Source organism: Arctopsyche grandis, chromosome 4 (genome assembly GCF_051622035.1).
Source record: "Arctopsyche grandis isolate Sample6627 chromosome 4, ASM5162203v2, whole genome shotgun sequence".
Lineage (NCBI taxonomy): Eukaryota > Metazoa > Arthropoda > Insecta > Trichoptera > Hydropsychidae > Arctopsyche > Arctopsyche grandis.
Genome location: NC_135358.1, coordinates 22,541,884 through 22,560,696, shown reverse-complemented (window position 1 = coordinate 22,560,696; position 18,813 = coordinate 22,541,884). Strand labels below are relative to the sequence as shown.

Below are 18,813 nucleotides of genomic sequence, written 5' to 3'. Positions count from 1 at the left end.
GTAACTATAAACTCATCCATAAGTTTGCTCATATTTACTCAAAATATATACGGTAAACGGATTATTCCGCAAAAAGCGATCTCGCACAAGTTACTTAAACCACGATCCCGAAACATCTGACACTCGAGTTCTCGTTCGTACAATATTTCACGTAGTAGCTTTCAATTGATGGGGATTTTGGGTGCCAGATGTTCTGTAATCGAGATTTTAGTGACTTGCGCGAGATCGCTTTTTGCGGAATAATCACTGAACCATACATACATACATACATAATTAAACTAGTAACTCCAAAAAATGAGGTAAAAAAATCGGGTGTAAAAAAAATATTGCAGTGCATGCTGTTTTTTATTATCTCGTTTGCTAAAACACTTAGTTTCTTAGCCATATAAAATAGATATTAAGTATTGAGATACGATCACGCATTAATATTTGATTGTTCACAATAAATTAAAAAATAAAACAATTTTGAGCATACTTGAATTTATCTTTTAATTTAAAATGCAGCGATAAGATTCGCTACAGTTGATAAAGCGTCACGCGTTTATATTTACAGAGATAAAATATTTTGACGTGTGATGTGAAAATATTTATATGGCAACACAGACTTGACAGTTGTCCGATTGCCATTCTATCATTCGGTTGTGTAATTTTATTTTTGAAATAAGTGTGACGCCATTCTGAACGGAATGTCATCAAAACAAAACGACCTGATGGAGCGCATCACTTCTTACCTCGAGCAGAATACTAGAGCCAACCAGGTATCACTTGCATTAATTTGCACCTTCAGGTTAATCAAATTATAGATGAAATGTCACATACGTATCAGTGATAACGTTGTATATCTAAAATTATTTCAGAATAAGAATGTTTTATTTTAAAGATCTCAAGATACTTTTATTATAATTAAATTTCAAATTATTCAATTTTGGAAAATAGCTGGAAAAGTTGAATGTAAATGCGAATTAGGAAGGAAATCCTCACTCATCCACATCAACGATTGCACAATCTTACAACCAGAAGAGTTATTCCAAATGGCGATCTTCTTTTACCTTTTATAGTATATGAATATGAATATATAATATTAAATAATAAATAGGAATATTGTTTTTTTTATTAATGCAATAATTACAGAGTTTCTTTATTGCCAGAAAGCTATTTATTTTATTAAATATATACATATGTATGTACTTTTGACAAATATGAAAATAGAAAGCTAATTTGTTTGCTAATTATTAGTAAAACAATTTTGCTTTTTAAACCAGGTACTTTGTTATAAAATAAAAACTATCCATATTACAGATTGAAAAGTTTTGGATCAAAAATAAGTTTATTGTGTTGATTAAATGTTAGTCTAGAATTGTGCTAGTCTAAGTGACATTTTAACATTTTATTAAAAAATTTATTTTCAGATTGGCATTTACACAGTCGCCGGGATAGGACTAGCTTTTGCGATTCACAAAGTTCGACCTGTGAGTTTACTTTTAACTTTCGAACGCGAATTTTGTATGAATATTGTAAATTATTTTATTTTTTAAGTTGAGCAAGTTTTCTCGAGCCGCGGACGTTCCGAAACATTTTATCAAGAATCGAGAGCCTCTACGGGGACGCATTGTAGATTGTCAGCCGTCTATTCATGGAACTAGACTGTTATTCGATCACAAACCACTTGTGCGTATTCCACTATGGCACTCGAGTAAACCTCCACTACCTGTACAGGTCAGGCTTCCAAACTTTCTTTTTTAACAGTTTTTGCGTTAACTTTCTAGTTAGCAATATGCATTATATTATGAACATTTTAGGTATGGGGTACCCAACTAGTAGGAGGAAATGGTATGAGTTGGCTTCAAGTAGTAGCTGTGGGGAAAGAGGCGACTATTACACCGCTTGCATGCAACAAAGATGCATTAATAGGACATGTTAAAATTCATTGGCCTGTTGCTCCTTCGCCTACATTAAAGGTGATTATTATTTTTACTTTATCTAAACTGAGTATCAATATATGAAATTTTGTGATTTTTTTATACATAGAAATGTAATATTTTAAAATTTATTATTGTTTAGGGTTCGAATATATATACATATGTAGATAAAATCTAACTTCCATTTAATTTTCGGGTGTTTGGAATAAATTAATACACCTGAATTATTTCACTTGTTTTAAATAGTGTATATAACATGTAATAAGATGTATTTATTACCAGTATATAAAGAAGGTACATCACACAAGTAATAATTCGATTTGGAACAAATTTACAGGTCGATAATAAAAAAGCCAAAAACAAACACATACCAATGATTGAAGACATAGAGGTCAGCGAAAAATTGATCGAGTTGGGAATGGCAAAAGTGTCAGCTGACATTCCACCACTTCCTAAAAATATCAATTATTCTTGGTGGACGCCATGGATGAAAGAGCAAGAAGGTAGTGCTAGTAAAGGACACTCGCTTCAGAGAGCGCAAGATAAAGCGAAATCGACTCGCAGTGGATTTTGGCAAGACATTATACCACCTTCTCGTCTGGATCAAGCATACACCCTTTTAAAACCTTATATTCCGAAAAGAACCAACAAACCAACCGTAAATGTTGCATCATAGTTTGATAACAACCGCCCTTATACAATATTTTTAAGAATACTTAACTATTTTTTTATTATTTTGTCATACATAAAAATAGTCAACAAAAATATGGTCTGGTCTTTTCCTTATAGTTTGGTATGAAAATATTCTTATTATGATGAGATTTTAGTTCATTTATATTAGAAAACAGGGTACTGCTTCAATTTTGCGTCAATTTGATTTTAATAAATAATACTGCTACCATAATTTGTAAACACCATAATTATTATGTAACATTTGGTGTCATTAAATTATTTGGGAATTTATTCTAATATAAATATCAATCTTAATATTCTATATCTGTACAATAATTAGTCAGTAATAATAATGTGACGATAAAACAATTTTATATCAGCCTTTTGAATTGTGATACATAAACTACATCAAGTATAATATGATCCATCTCAAAGCTATGTATACTCCTATGTACATATATCGATATGTACATTTTTATTGTTATTGTTATTAGTTATATAGGAATGTAAAAGAAATGAGATGGATTTTGAATGTTATGATATCTATATATGTATGTCTGATGGAATTGTGATACATCGACCACTTAAAAAATCGCTTCCTACATTATACTTTCCCAATGTATATATGTACTGTTGGTTTTATTTTGTATATTTATAAAATTAGTATGTTTAATAAAAAATTAAATTAAACCGTATTTATATCTATATATAGAATTGTATGCCTCATCACTGAAGATCGTGACTGTGATGTCTGGTTAACTAGTTGCTTCCATTTGTTTCTGAATTTGGCGAGACGAAGATTTGCCACTATGGAAGAGCCCATCGCTGTACATATTTGGCCGGTCCAGCGCATGGGGGATCTGCCTCTGCCTCATCTGCCCTCCACACCACCAACTACAACCAACTTTTCCAGACTCTCTGCACCTCTTCGTGCAATATCGCCGAATAACTGTAATACACGTCTCATTTATATCTACATGGTAATCTGATGATATTCATTTAAAATTTGTTCCTGTATTTGTCTCATTACATTGATATAGATGCACTCAAACTTGGTTATAACCAGAAGAATGAGACTAACAACATTTTTTCATTATAACCATTACTTTCCATATTAGCGATGAGCTAAATCTGCTCAATTTTTTTTTCAATTATATTTTAGTCCATCATACGAAAGACAAGACAATAATTAATTAATCAAATAATTAAAAGTCATTGTATATTTATAAAAGAAATTGTATATACATTATATTATGCACACTATGAAAATTAGTGGTTACATGAGATTATGAAAGATAGTGTTACTTTATTTGCGAACTTGTTAATAATTGTGTGTTATTTCGTCTATGGCTTGAAGGATTTTCTGTTTGAACAATCTTTTCTGTGACAGATTAAAGTGCGCAACATCTGGCAAAATACTCTTGAAAAAGTGCAAATCGGTTTCATTTTGTGTCTTTTGTTTTTTTCTTGGCGAATGATCATCTGCAAAGTTCTGATGATTTGGAGAAGCATCATTATCACTTCCCATTAAATTCTTATTCGATGAATTAGAATCGTACATTTCGTGTTCAACGTTAATAGGATCTGTTTCATTACTCTCATCATATACATCATTCGGTATATTTAATTCACTTTTCACTTCAATGTTTGTTTCTTCAGAATCCAATCTTGTACTGTAGCTATCTTCCGATTGATGTTTACCGTTGCTTTCATTATACAACAGCACCATCTTTGGAGACAGATGCGTTCCATCTTCAATCTTCACCTGCACTGGTTTAGTTAATATATCTTTCTGATTTACTGATTCCTTTTTTATTTCTAAGAACGGAATAATGAACTTCATTGATTCGTACAGGTGAAATTCTATAGTCGGTTCTTCACTGGAAGTATTTTTTAAATATCGCACTAAACAGTCACAGAGGGTTTGCCATCTTTGTTTACAATCGTCAGCTGCAATAGAATTGTAAGTTAAGTAAAAATTGCATTAAAAATATTTAGAAAATAAGATAAACGTGAAAATGCATACATACTTGTTTCATCGAGTTCTTGGGCTACATATTCCCACGCTTTGTTTTGTTCGTTTTCTAGAGAATATTCGCGAAGAGTACAGTCATAGAGACATTGATACTTTTGAACGCATTTAATCAATGGCAGTAGAGTGTCGACGTCTTCATTCGAATCGTCAATGTCTGTGAATGATTCTGGGCAATCAGATGGAGACGGCGGTAGTTTTCGTTCTCTCATCGTCTAAACAAAATCGATTAAACGTATATGTACCAAGTTCTCAAATTTTGTATTAAGTAAATATTTGATAAACATACCTGAAGGGATGTAGTATTTTGATACAAAAACTTTGCCTTGTTGAACCATGCAAGTTTTGGTTTGTAAATATCGTCAGCTCGCCGAGAGAATTCTTGACTTTTGCGAACTTTTGCAACTTCACATCTGTAAGCATTTCTTAGTACTTTAATTTTTGCTTTTAGATATTCAACATTCGGTACAGGGACGTCGATTCTTTCTAAATGTTTTCGGAACCTCTCCAAAGCTGCATTTCTTACATCTTTATTTTGTTTTTCATTCTTATCCCAAAGCACAGGATAGTGTTCGAAAGTTTCAAAAAACTTTACGATAACGTTCGAATCCCATTTATCGTTCTTTGATCCCATATTTGCAATTGGTAAAAACAATATTTAATGTAGGTATTCAGTCAATGAGAACTGACCAGGAATATTCATACTTATTAATATCCTTTCACCAGCAATTTAATTACTAAAAATCCATAATACTATATATTACTATACAGTAGTATTATATTGCTACACAGTAGTATAGTAATATCTTACTACTACGCTACTGTCAAATATAAATCAACTGACAGCTATCTGCAGAATACATGTTGCCAACTTAACAGCACTATACAATAACTGCGAATCTATAAAAATTGACTGAAACATTTTAATACGAATAATTATGTTTGTAACCTAACATCTATCAATTAATAACAAATCGTATCCTTAAGGACCAAAAGAAATATGATAATAATTTTTCTAGTGTATCATACCATGAAAAGATACAACACTTGTAGCCTCGATGCAAAATATGGGTCTACCTCACGGGCCCGAATGTGAAACGCCCGAAAACGCAAATATAGGAAGGCAAAGATCGAAAATCGAAAGATCTGAAGTCGAAAAATAAAAAAAAGGGTGCATGGAAAACGGTACATACTCATTTAATTTGCGCGAGCGGGATACAACAGGAACAAGAGGAACAGTCTTTTCCTCCCGTATTCTGCGCGCGCACATTAATACGGGAGGAAAAGCCTGTTCCTGTTGTATCCTGCTCGCGCAAATTAAGTGAGTTTGTACGTGAGTATATACCGTTTACCATGCACCCTTTTTTTTTTTTGATCTTTCGACTTAAGATCTTTCGATTTTCGATCTTTGCCTTCCGATATTTGCGTTTTCGGGCGTTTCACATTCGGGCCCGTCACGGAGACCGGCAAAATATATATGCTTAGTATTGGAGTAAATATACTGGATTAAGGTCTGTTCATACCTAGTCAGCACGTACCGACTTCAGCAGGTATCCGGCCGTACGAAAAGTATTCTTTGGTACATTTTGTATGGGTATATTCATACCAACCGTCACGTTTACGCCACGGCAGGCTTACAGCAGTACCCGACATTTCCTGTTCATACCTTACAGCAACATCCGTCAACGTATCGTATCCGTTTTTTTAGCCATCGTGGAAATATACACGCGAATTACGTGCCATGAGTCTGCCGCTTTGCTGTTTCGGACCAATTATCGATAGTGACAGTTGACAGCTGTTCAATCTTTCCACATGGTTTTGGCGCAAATATTTAAAAATTTTAAACTTTTTACGGAAATATTTAAAAAAATATTGTCCATCGTCCACAAGCTCCTTATACAGTGTCCAAAACTCTCCTTCGGTTTTTCTATTTTTTAACATGGGATGCACATCAAAACGCCTCCGTGCTTTTGTATTGCCTTCTTGAGCTTCTTCTTCCAACAACAACGCGATTATACATAATTTTTCGTTCGATAAACGCTGAAACATTTTTGCTGACTTGTATTTTGACGCGTAGCTACGAATGCACGTGTATGCATTCATATTGTAAGTACTCGACAATACGACGTAAGCAATATTGCGCCGTATCGTCATGGCCTGTAATGTATAAGTAAGACGATTTTGCCTTGCACTCGGCCAAAGTGCTGTGAACGTGACGTGACGGTAGATATGAATAGAAATGTAATAAAATGACATATTTGAAACGGAGTCGTGCAGTGCTGTTAAGTATGAACAGACCTTTAAGGGTCGACAAAATGGCCCCTACCCAACGAATATAGTCTGAAAGGAAATGCATTGGATATTAAATTAAAAAATAATAATGGAAAAATTTTGAAAAATTCACTAATCTAAGGAATATACTAAGTTAAAAATAAAAACTGTGACATTACTGAGTATCTTTCATGTCCTTGGCAATGTTTACTACTAATCGAAAATAATATTTTAGTTAACCGTCAATTAGCGTTACTTTATATTATAATAAAGATTAAAATACATAGTACAGTAACACTAAAATTTTATCGTAACAGCCAACAATCGTTGACTTTCCTCTACTAGGTAGAAAATTATAGTGAACTCTACTATTGGTAAAGTAGATTTTGGGGGTTGTAAATCTGAGGGTAATTGGACTATTCGTCACATTGGGGTGGTCACAAAGACAATTTTTGCCATGAAAATCGCGAATACACAATATTTGGCACTCAAGTTCTCTTTACTATGATAGTTATTGTTAGTATGATGGACTTTTCGGCTGCCAGATGTTCCGTTATAGAGATTTTAGTGACTTTGTGACGAGTAATTTGTGACCAGTAATCACCGAACCAAATCTGAGAAGCAGCTTCTTTTGGACTTTGCAATTAAATTTGTCTTTCCTTAAAAGGAATACATATTTATATATGTCATGTACAAAAATATTACATTTGTATGTGAATAATACACATACTTTGTTATTTGACTTGTGTACAAAAAAAAAAAACAGAAAAATGAAATACATTTTTTTCTAGAGGTTTTATTTCACAACCTGAATAAAAAATGACCGGAAACCAATATAATTCCACTTACTTCTAATTTTTGCATTTACATATACAGATTATAAAAATGAGTGTGATGAAGAGTTTTCTAAATAATGCAGATGTATACATATATAAAATAAACAAATATTTAAAAGTGTATTTATATATGTTTGAAATAGTTGTGATGTTTCAAAAGCGGTATTATAAATTGAATCTAAATTAATAATCTAAACCTATCTACATATAATGTAAATCGGTACATACAATGGTATTGTGTAAAAGTTTGTTTTTAAAAGTATTCTAAATGCGTTCTTAAATTTTAGTCAAAATTATATATGTACGTATAATGGAATTAGATTTACATACATATATTGTATTGAAAAATTAACGAAAAAAAAAATTGTGTACATATATGTATGCAAAGAAAAAAATAATAAACAAAATGTTCACAAATTATATGAAATTGTATTTTATAAAACTTTTCCATACAAAAAATTTTGTGAATCATAGTTATTTAACAACAAACTATATCGAGCCAGTTTGACATCAAATTTATTATAGAAACACTGGTTTCAGTTGATCGTTTGTAAATTATATATGAAAATATTCATTAATTTATATAAATATGAAACCAAAACCCTAAATATATGTATATATAAATAAAAAAATTAAAATGTATAAAAAAAAAAAACGAATATGCGAAAACAAGATGAAATGTAATAAGAATAAGAATAAGAGAAATAAAACAAAACCAACTACATACATATTTGGTATTTGGTAAGCTGCCATTGCGCAATAGTAAGTCATAACAGATAACAATATTGTAATATCAAAAAGTAATAACTAATATTAAAAAAGGACTTTTATGAAAGTAACTGAATGAGAGTATTTAAAATAGTGAAAATTACCTTATTGCTATTCATAACAACTTTTTTAATTAATCACAGTCAAAGATTGGAATAGTAAAAATGTTTATATACACGTTATTATTACCCTTCGTTCGTAACATAGTTTCAAAATATAAAATTAAGCCTAGGTTAAAAACAGAAAGCATACATTATTAATTTTTCTATGCGATAGTATGACATAAAAAAAGTAAAGCGATTGTGCTTAAGTTCAACCGTGAGATTTTAACATTTTTTTCTAAGATAAAAAGATATTAAAGAAACATAGTTAAAATTAAATCAATAGTTCAAAATAATTCCATGAAGGAAATTTAGCTGGTCGACAGCTGCTGCAAATATTAGTAAATACATCTAATGAATGTGCTGACATTTAGATATGCGATTTAGGAAAATATCAGATTCTCCAAATAAAATATAGTACATATTTTAAACAGACCAAATATAACATTAAAATCAATCAATATATGTATATGTACATAGAAACTTTCTTTTGAAATAACAAAATATCAAAAATAAAATTTTAATAAAGTATGTATCGATATTTAGAATAGATAAGTACAAATTTCAACATTTATTTAAAATAAACAAAATACACAAGTACACAAGCTTCAAATAGAAAAAAAACTTTAGCTGCACATAAATTAACAAGTTTTGAGTATTTTTTTATGATACTCGTAATTTCCACGAAATGGATTATATCAATTAATTTCTAACAATAATGACAGTGTGTTAGAGATTTTCTTCGTTGTTCTTCATTTATAAAATGTATAAAAACATAGGTACGACTCTGCCATTTATAAAACATTGATCAGATAGAAACTAGAGCTCATTTTTACTTGGGACTTCTTTTTTAACAACCTTCTTAGGAGCTGCCTTTTCGGGGATATCTGGGTTTGGTATTTCTGATGGTCCTTCCTTTCTTATAATCTTTAAATTTTCCTTCTTAGGCGGTGTAGTATCTGCTGGAATCTCTTCTCGGATTGGAATCGGTTTGACTTCAGGCTCGGGAGTCTTTGCAGACTTTTCAGATTTTTTTGGAATTGGAGTTGCTTTTTCGGCAGGTTTTGCTGTCTTTGTTGAAGGAGCTTGAGTTGGCTTTGGTGTAGATGGGGTAGCTTCAGCTGGTTTAGGTGTTGGAGGTTGCGTGGTTTTGGGAGTTTGAGTGGTTTTGGGAGCTTGAGTGGTTTTGGGAGCTTGAGTGGTCTTTGGTAGTTGAGTGGTCTTGGGAGGTTGAGTTGTTGGTGCTTCAGTCGGTTTCTGAGTTATAGGTTTCGTAGCAGGCTTAGCTTTAGGCATCTCCATCCTCACGTTTTCAATATTGACGCCTGGCACTGGTACTCTACCGACATATTTATTATACGGACTACCGAGATACAACTGATTATTGAATACGTAAGCTTCGCTAATTCCAGAGAGTGTCCCATCAATGTTATGCCAAGTTTCCAATACTTTTCCAGACCAGTCTAATTTTAGGATTGTAGTCCGCTTAGGGACTAACGCTTGGACACATTCGAAATGGCCGATCTAAAAAATAATGTCAATCACAATTATAATACATATGTTATTATTATAATTATTCATTTGAGTACTAATTAATCATTCTAATCACCCAATGAATTACTCGTTCGAATATATAGTGAGGCATGACATTCTGAGCTGCTTTGAATGGTAATTCTATGAGAGCAATAATCCGAGCCAAGAACTTTCTGAGCATTGGATGCGGTGCAATTGATTGGAATATAACAGGATGCATGTCATCCCTTGGGGCAACTAGTGGTACTAATATTGTTTTTGGACACGCCTTCAGATTATCGGGAACACCTAAAAAAATAATGATACATAAATGAATACAATTTTAACTTTTTTTTTAATTATTCAATTAAAACAATATTTATCGAATATCTCACCTGGCAATTCATCGATGAATATATCATCGGTACCTTTCTTCTCTCCCTTGAGGTAATATCTTCGGATTTGACTACGAGCTGTTTCAGATACAATAACAAAGTCTTCGTTGGGGGACAACGCAACTCCGTTAGCAAACCACAATCCATCCAAAAGAACTTTACTCTTATTTTTTGCAGCATCATAATGGAATAATCTAAAAAATGAATTTCAAATAAATCACAAACACAACGTTTTGGTTTTATATTGTACAAACATATGAGCCGTTATATTTGAAAGTGGTATAAGTCCACTTGTCTTCATTTCGAGAAATATCTCGCAAAATATGAAATATAATGTTTTGCGTTTTACAATATTTAAAAATACTGGTTGCCTATAATACGTTTATTCTGCTTATTCTATTGAAGTAATAACAATTTGTGAATTAATCAAAACAGAAATAGTGTTTTTAGAACTGAAAATTGGACTTCCGCCATTTTCAAATGTGATGGCTCATATACATATGTATGTATGTAGTTGCATGCATTTAACAAATCCTATCTAACTAGCTAACTGTTGCACATTAGTTTGAATCTAACAATTAAAAACTATAGTGAATCGCGTGCCTTTACAATACTGTTTTATTTGTAAAATGTGTGCAAGTTTACTGTGTTGGATAGTATGTAAACAATAGCTTACTGTCTTTAATATGGGGATTTAGGAATAAATCAGCTCTACATATGCACTGATAAGGCGATCCTAAGCTTTATGCATATAACACAATACTATACTACTAAATACGTGTAAAATAACATTATAGGAAATATGGTTCTTACCTTCCACTGCCATCAAGAAGCATTCCAAACACTCCATCTTGTAAACTAACATCTGATGAAGAATCGGTCCAGTAAAGATCTCCATTCATAGCCAAAGCCAAACTATTAAAAATTCTAGGTTTTTTGCCTTCGATTTCAACATCAGGGGAAATTAATAGTTGTTTCTGACCATTGATAATGTCGATTTTCCAAATTCCATAATATGCATCGGATACATACAAAACGCCTGATTTGTCGAATTCAATACCCAATGGACGACCACACTTTGGCTCTTGCCAGTAACCATCTATAAAAAAAGAAAAAGAAAAGTTTTAATACATATCCATAATAAAAAAAATCAATAAATATTGGTACAGTACCACATGGCTGTCCAATTTTAGCGACATGTTTCACTTCTCCGTTTGGTAACAACTTGATAACTTCTCCTCCATGTATCGATGCATACAATTCTCCATTCCATTCTGCAAAGCATTCAGGACCTTGGACTTTGTCTTCGTATAAATGGTCCGCATTATTTAAGTAATTGTTTAAGGTGTAAGGCCCCTCTAATGGCTTAGGAGATTTAATGCTGAAATCATATGATTGGAATATTTTACATAACATATGTATGGATATGCTTGACAATATCTTCATCGAATAAACCTATTGATTCAACTCAATAAATAACAATTGATTTTTTACATATTTCCTTGGACTTTGATTTGGATATTAATAACAGGAAAATATAACTTGCAAATTAATAAATGGAAAAAATTATAATGGTGAAGTTGAAATGTTTACATGTTAATGAATACGATTTCCTCATGTAAAACTCTCTTCACAAGTAGCAACAAGTTAGAATACGTTGTAAAAATGTTGTAACACTCAAAATATCTTACTACAAAATAAATTGCAGTTTTCAGTATTAAATATTATTAACGTATGACATTATTGAACAAATGTTATCTAAGAGACGATATCATGTGTAAGGTTCGCAGACATACAAGTTCACGAGTAATTAGATAACACCTGTATTACATACTGAAAGTAATATAAACAAATATTGATTTAAACCGCTACGTATTGACTTAATTGCGATCAATATGATACGACTGAAAAAAATATATACCTAGTGGCGGTGAAGGATCCTTCAGGCGGCAGACCAGGCATATAAACGACTAGTAAAAATGCCACAGTCAGTTCAAACAGCCGCAAGGCCGCATATCGCAAGAATCTTCCCATCACGCCCATGTTGGTTCAATATGAACTACAAATACAAAAATATACACATGTTTATTTAAATTTAAAGAATTATTTTCAGATGAAGCTATCAATTTAGAACAAGCGTGTAATTCAATTTTAAATTCGATAAAAAATACACATATTTTTATTGCTTGAACATTTGTACATGCACAAAAGACATTCATACATAAGTAGGTTAATGCAGAACTATTTGAATTCAAAATATAAAATAATATTATAAGTTAACATATCTTAACGATATATCAATAACATACTTTCTTGTGAGAAATAACGAACAGTAAACGAAATACAAAACAATTTGCAATCCAATATCTATTGGATATGTTACAATTAGAGGGTAAGTGTTGAGTGTTCTAATTGTACAAATTTTTACTTCATTTTTTGTTAGAAGCACAATCGTTTGTAAAATATTGCATAAAGTGTACGATTGAGTACTGAGAGTACTCACAAACATGTCTTTTTGATGTAATTACCAATTTTCATACATCAACGATTGTGAAATATTTTAAGCCTACACAGTCTGTAATATTTGCCGTTACAAATTATCATGTCGATTTGATACAATTAAATCATGCGGTACGAATAGGATGTGACAAAGTACATATGTATATATAAGGTCAATGTTTAAATAATGTCATATTTTTTAAGGAAAAAATATATACAAATATTATAAATTCAATCGATTTTATAATTTCATTATTGCAAATGACTGTTATAATACTTTTATGAGGACGATATTAAGGTTATCATTTTAAATAACTAAAGAGCGTTCTGTTTCGTCTTTATTATCTGTTGCTAAATTCTCAGATCGGAATTTAATAAACCATCTTGAATATTTCGAATATCGAATGCATTTTGCAAAAGTTTTCAATTGTCGCATTATGGTCATTATCAAACTCAAAAATCAAAAAGGTTGAATATGCACTACTCTTTTCAAAATTTTAACGACTCACAAAAGCTACAATTTTTTGTATAAATAGTAATAAGTGAAATACTATAGTCGTTAGTAGGGATTTCAATACCGAAGGTACCGATATCGATTTTAGTATGGATTTTTTAAAATTACGTACATACATTGAAAATGTGATAAAATATATTATTTAGTACATTTTTCAGTACGATATATACATATACAATGATTTCACGACAGGGACTATTTTTCTAATTAGTGTATGGAAAAAAATATAATTTGTCATTTAACAACAACTAATTCCCCAGCTGATGGTTGATTCTTCTCCAAGTTTTGCATCTCCAGTGAGCGATGATTGATTATCTGATACGCTTATGTCGGAATTGCAAAAAAAAACAACAACACTAGTTTCTAGGAAACATTATAATCCTTTATACCTGGGACGTACCTACTTTACAGTTTTGTACCCGAATATCCTGTATTTGAATGTTTGGTTTTGACGTATTTTTCAATAAACATGTTGAAACATGCAGGCGGTGCTCGAGATATCGTAAGCAACGCTTTTTTTTATTAAAAATTAATTAATTTGAAAAAAAAAATACCGAAAGTACCGTTAATACCAGTATTGTTCTTTATATATTTCAATAAGGCCTCTATTTAACCGATCAGTAAAAAATTCACATTTTGATCACTGGTGTTTTGATTTCTCGCTTTTCTCCTGGAATTCGAATTCTTTTTTCAACTGGCTTTCTTTCACTTGCTGACGCTACTGGCTTTCTGATTTGTTTTTTTCCTTGGACTGGCTTTTTCTAAGATATGTGTTTGACCCAGCTTTAACAACTTGAACATCGTTCATAAACAAATATTGACCCCCTCTCCGTTTTCAACCCTCTCGCTTCAAGTTCATTTCAGTCTCACTGTCTCAATTCTCGCATGTCTGTTAAATTAATAAATACCGACCCTAACAACCTAATCCTTAATGAATAGGGCCAACCCTAACTTAACCTGACCCTTAAATAAATAAGTGTTGGCTGCTAAGATATGTTTTTTTAATAAATACCGACCCTAACCTAACCTAATCTTAGATGAATAGGGCCAACCCTAACTTAACCTAACCTAACCTGACCCTTAAATAAACAAGTGTTAGCTGCTAAGATCTAAGATGAGCGACGCGCTATCATCCAACTGTCAAAAATTATAATTTATTTGGTTTTACTTATCATTTATATTAATTTATTTGGTTAACCCACCAAATAATTAGTTCCCTTTCAATAATATCGGTATCCGAAATTCCGTTACTTTTGCAATCCTTAGTCGTTAGCCATGCGATAATCATTGGCCACTTGAATTAAAATGACACATAAACGCCAACTGATGTTAAATTAAAGTTTTCATTAGTTAATACTTTAGCAGTAAACTATCGAGGGCACAAAAGGTGCTCGGAAATTTCACAGGGTTCTTATTTAATTTAAAAATTAAATGGCCAAAAGGCGAAAAAATACAACTTCACTTATGCATCATCAACTCAATATTTAAGATGTTAAGAGGGCTGTACACCCGAAACCTTAATTTTATTGCTGTTCCTTTCTTCGATATATATATTGAGTGAATGCATATATTGAGTGAATGCGACAGTTGCGCTTCGACCAGATAAAACGTATTTTAAATTGACAAAATCGAGGTTTTGTATTCTCCTATTTTCTCCTCCGAAACTGGACCAATTTTTAAAAAAATTTCATCATCGGTATGAGAAAGATATTCTCCGTGCAACTATGCGCGTATTTTTTTAAAAATCGACCGTTAAATAAACACGCTGGACTTTTTTCGTGTGTGTAAAAAAGAGGCGATTTTATTGATGTTTGGTGGCTCCTAGCTCCTATAAAAAATAATTAATCAAAAAAATAAAACGATAGATGCAACCCAATGGTGGATATCCATAGCATATTAAAAAATAATTTCTCTAGTGCCATAATTTAAGAAGGGAGAAGTCAAATACGTTTGTATGAACAAGGCGCTGTTGTCCAGCTCTCTTAATGAATAATATAAACTCAATGTAACAATATTTGCACAAAATTGAATTATAGTTTAATTTTTCGATGTCGTCCACGGCCTACTTTGCACAAGTGAACAACGATAAATCGGCGACCGTTTAGCCGACATTCCCAATTTGTACAATTACGATCAATCTATTGTAGAAGGGACAAAGTGAAAGGATTAATATATATAGAGTGAATATGAAAAAAAGTGGGCGAATTTAATCGAACGGTCAGGTCAGAAGAGGGCGAATGAAATTACCATCCGAGTTCAAGGTACAAGTGCAATTTCAATCGCTGCATAATATGAATCTATAAATAGTGTGAATGTGTATTGAAAAAAGTTTTAAATTCGATAGTCGACCGGGGGATGAGTTGGCATCACTGATGCGTTTATTAATTGAACATTTTATTAATGAATTCGAATGAGGGGGTGGCAAGGTGGGCGGGGCGGGAGAGGTGGGGTTGGGTCGATTCGCGGTGGTCACCTGGCGATTGGCAATTGGCGATTGGCGATTGGCGATCGGCGATCGAGGCGATGGTCGGTATCGAGTGAGTACAAAAGATGGCGTGTGCTATGTGGATGGATGAGATGGGTTTCACTCTTGTGTAGCTACAGCGGTTGTGACCGGTGCGATCTGCGCTGCAAACGTAGAGCGCGATCACCGACACCGACAGTCATCGACACAATCGACTGCCGCCACCACAACTGCACGACTGCACGACTGCACCACTACGCGCTGTCCACTGCTCGCCACTCACACACCCACACACACACACATACACTCCCAAAACGTCAATGCCACGCACACGCTCGCACAATACACATCACGCTCCCGTCACATTTACAACACACTCATCAATGACACGCCTTACCTTTTCACTTTCTTACGACTTTCATTCGCTTTCGAACTGTACTGCTATATACTAGAGCTGCCGCTCCAGTAAACACGCTTCTTGCAACAGGAAACGTGTGTACTGGAGAAGTTCCGGAGTCCGTAAAGACTCAATTGAGTTTTAACTATGGGGACTAATCTAGTTGTGAAGGTTTTCTTCACCACCAGTCCGCCATGTGTTATAGACAGGTTCGTCTGTGTTCGGTATTAAATACAACTATATGTGGGATATGGTATTTATTTGGTAGTAACACGTATACACAAGTATGATTAATTGTTGGCAAAAGTATGTCGTTCAGAGGTCTCTGGATGTGGTAGAGTGTCGCTGGCTCGGCATTCGGCTATGTTCGGCTAGTCTCTGGATACGGTAGAGTGTCGCTGGCTCGGCATTCGGCTATGTTCAGCAAGTCGCTGGATACGGCAGTGTTGCTGGCTCGTTGTTCGACTATGTTCGGAAGGTCTCGGGATACGGCAGTGTGTTGCTGGCTCGTTCGTTCGGCTATGTTCGGAAGGTCTCGGGATACGGCAGTGTGTTGCTGGCTCGTTCGGCTGGTTGATCTTCCAAGTCCGCGTAGTGAAGTGGTGGCTGGTCAGGAGCTGGATGTCGACTGGTCTGCTGCTGTGGGTCGACTGGCGTTGTTTGGGTTGTACCTCCTTTTATAGTGTTTCTGGAATCACCTGATCGATGGTGGTGGTTGTTGATGCGTAAGCGAGGAATTTGCTTTTGTCGATGGGGTGGACTTTTCTGGAACGATTGGCGCCGTTCCGCTCGATATAGTTTAATGGTGGCGGCGTGTTTCGACCGTTTTGGTTCCACTCGACTGGTAGGGGCGTTCCGCTTGAGTTTAATATAATGGCTGCAGGTGTGCGTCGTCTGGGTTTCGTTCCGCTCGAGTGTGAAGGGTGGATCATTCTCGAAGGATTTGGCACCGTTCCGCTTGAGTTGGATTTGGCGCCGTTCCGCCTGAGTTTAATATAATGGCTGCAGGTGTGCGTCGTCTGGGTTTCGTTCCGCTCGAGTGTGAAGGGTGGATCATTCTCGAAGGATTTGGCGATTGATTCCAAGAAGTGCACGGGTTGTTTACGTGTGTGAGTTTTGCAAGGAATGTGGTTTGTTGTTGTGGAATATTCTCGAATGTTTCGATGACGATGACGATGACGAGATTCCTACATAACCAAGTATTTTATTTCTCAATAATGTAGGGGAGGTGTATTGACCGTATCTCAGCCTATGAAAACACAGCTGTGTTTGTAAGAGGATCGTTTACTCACTCACTCTGTCTCATAAAGACCTTTATCAAATTATATACAAGGATAATATTCAGATGGCCTTCCTCTACTTGTGATAATAGGGGGCTTGGAGGGGCCTCATAAGTATAGATATAGCCTAAAGCGATGCGGTGCAAACGATCGAAAAGCGCCAGACAGACTGAACCACAGATTAACGACACGTGTACCTTGTGCGTGCGCACTGCTCGCACTTACACTAAGCGAAATCTACCCGAAGTCCCGACATACCTACCCTGTATACGTTCTGTGCTTCTGATACCATTTTAATAATTGTATGGGGGATGAACGAATGAGACGACTGGCATGTTAATGCACGTGTTTTATTTATGACAGCTGAAGGCAGAATGAGGTAGCTAACTCCGAACACAATCGAGTTGGTCCCCACTCGCAGGAAGGTGACCAAACTCGACCATGTCGTATAGCGAGCCGCCACAATCGCATCTATGCACATCGAAAGGTTACTCGTCATCTGATGTGCAATTTTTCATTCGTGAAGTCGAGAATTGCGTTTAAAACAGCCATCCAGTTAATCTGTGGTTCAATCTGTCTGGTGCTTTTCGATCGTTTGCACCAAACCCAGCCTAAAGCCTCTCTTCATCTAAATACGTCTTTACCACTCCAAAAAAAGTATCTACTTGCATTGTAAAAAGTATAAACTTGCATAGTATCTGGAAATGTTAAATAAAAATTTCATCAAGTTTAAACAATGTCCTGTGCTTGTTTAAACAATTGATTTATCTCGGCAAAATTTGTTGAAAAGTGTTTTTTTTTTTATATAATATATTTTTTAAATAGTTTAAATTTCTTGCTATTTAATTCACATATTGCAGTTTAATCTGGTCGATTATGATATGATAAGTTTGATAAACAAATTATTGTGCAAATTGCGATCGCGTGCACGACAATCGTTGCTACAAAAATTGCGAATACGGAATATCTGGCACTCGAGTTTTCGTTAGTACCATATTTTTTTGGGTGCTGGATGATCCATGATCGAGATTTTAGTGATTTTAGTATTTTAGTTTAGATCGCTTTTTGCGGAATAATCACCAAACCGATAAGTTTTGACTGATTGAATTTTTTTTGTAATTAAGTAAACGTGTATAGCGTTGGCTACAGTGTT

The 18,813-nt window shown here is 34.0% G+C and overlaps 3 protein-coding genes across 3 annotated transcripts; 1 reads left to right on the top strand and 2 right to left on the bottom strand.

The window, feature by feature from the left end:
- The first annotated feature begins 551 nt into the window (after positions 1-551).
- On the top strand, positions 552-3,286 carry LOC143910203 (uncharacterized). The gene is made up of 5 exons (XM_077428581.1): positions 552-758; positions 1,410-1,469; positions 1,537-1,716; positions 1,800-1,958; positions 2,257-3,286. Exons 1-5 carry the CDS (start codon positions 687-689, stop codon positions 2,593-2,595), a joined length of 810 nt encoding a protein of 269 aa, XP_077284707.1. The 5' UTR covers positions 552-686; the 3' UTR covers positions 2,596-3,286.
- Positions 3,287-3,782: 496 nt separating this feature from the next.
- Positions 3,783-5,497, bottom strand: LOC143910638 (uncharacterized). Its single transcript, XM_077429199.1, has 3 exons — positions 4,913-5,497; positions 4,622-4,838; positions 3,783-4,541 (listed from the first exon to the last, which is right to left on the bottom strand). Exons 1-3 carry the CDS (start codon positions 5,255-5,257, stop codon positions 3,913-3,915), a joined length of 1,191 nt encoding a protein of 396 aa, XP_077285325.1. The 5' UTR covers positions 5,258-5,497; the 3' UTR covers positions 3,783-3,912.
- Positions 5,498-7,663: 2,166 nt separating this feature from the next.
- Positions 7,664-16,362, bottom strand: LOC143910875 (adipocyte plasma membrane-associated protein Hemomucin-like). Its single transcript, XM_077429487.1, has 7 exons — positions 15,993-16,362; positions 12,428-12,565; positions 11,679-11,887; positions 11,320-11,605; positions 10,507-10,700; positions 10,209-10,420; positions 7,664-10,123 (listed from the first exon to the last, which is right to left on the bottom strand). The coding sequence occupies exons 2-7, from the start codon at positions 12,547-12,549 to the stop codon at positions 9,419-9,421; spliced, it is 1,728 nt and encodes a 575-aa protein (XP_077285613.1). The 5' UTR covers positions 12,550-12,565; positions 15,993-16,362; the 3' UTR covers positions 7,664-9,418.
- Between the last annotated feature and the right edge of the window lie 2,451 nt (positions 16,363-18,813).

What these genes read in the sequence shown, in the direction of transcription:
- LOC143910203 (XM_077428581.1), top strand. Translation starts at nt 687, where the DNA reads ATGTCATCAAAACAAAACGACCTGATGGAGCGCATCACTTCTTACCTC. An exon ending in AACCTCCACTACCTGTACAG is followed by an intron (nt 1,717 to 1,799) that starts GTCAGGCTTCCA and finishes TGAACATTTTAG; the next exon opens with GTATGGGGTACCCAACTAGT. An exon ending in CTCCTTCGCCTACATTAAAG is followed by an intron (nt 1,959 to 2,256) that starts GTGATTATTATT and finishes ACAAATTTACAG; the next exon opens with GTCGATAATAAAAAAGCCAA.
- LOC143910638 (XM_077429199.1), bottom strand. Translation starts at nt 5,257, where the DNA reads ATGGGATCAAAGAACGATAAATGGGATTCGAACGTTATCGTAAAGTTT. An exon ending in AAAATACTACATCCCTTCAG is followed by an intron (nt 4,839 to 4,912) that starts GTATGTTTATCA and finishes GATTTTGTTTAG; the next exon opens with ACGATGAGAGAACGAAAACT. An exon ending in CCAAGAACTCGATGAAACAA is followed by an intron (nt 4,542 to 4,621) that starts GTATGTATGCAT and finishes ATTCTATTGCAG; the next exon opens with CTGACGATTGTAAACAAAGA.
- LOC143910875 (XM_077429487.1), bottom strand. Translation starts at nt 12,549, where the DNA reads ATGGGCGTGATGGGAAGATTCTTGCGATATGCGGCCTTGCGGCTGTTT. An exon ending in CTTCTTGATGGCAGTGGAAG is followed by an intron (nt 10,701 to 11,319) that starts GTAAGAACCATA and finishes TTCATTTTTTAG; the next exon opens with ATTATTCCATTATGATGCTG. An exon ending in TCGAACGAGTAATTCATTGG is followed by an intron (nt 10,124 to 10,208) that starts GTGATTAGAATG and finishes ATTATTTTTTAG; the next exon opens with ATCGGCCATTTCGAATGTGT.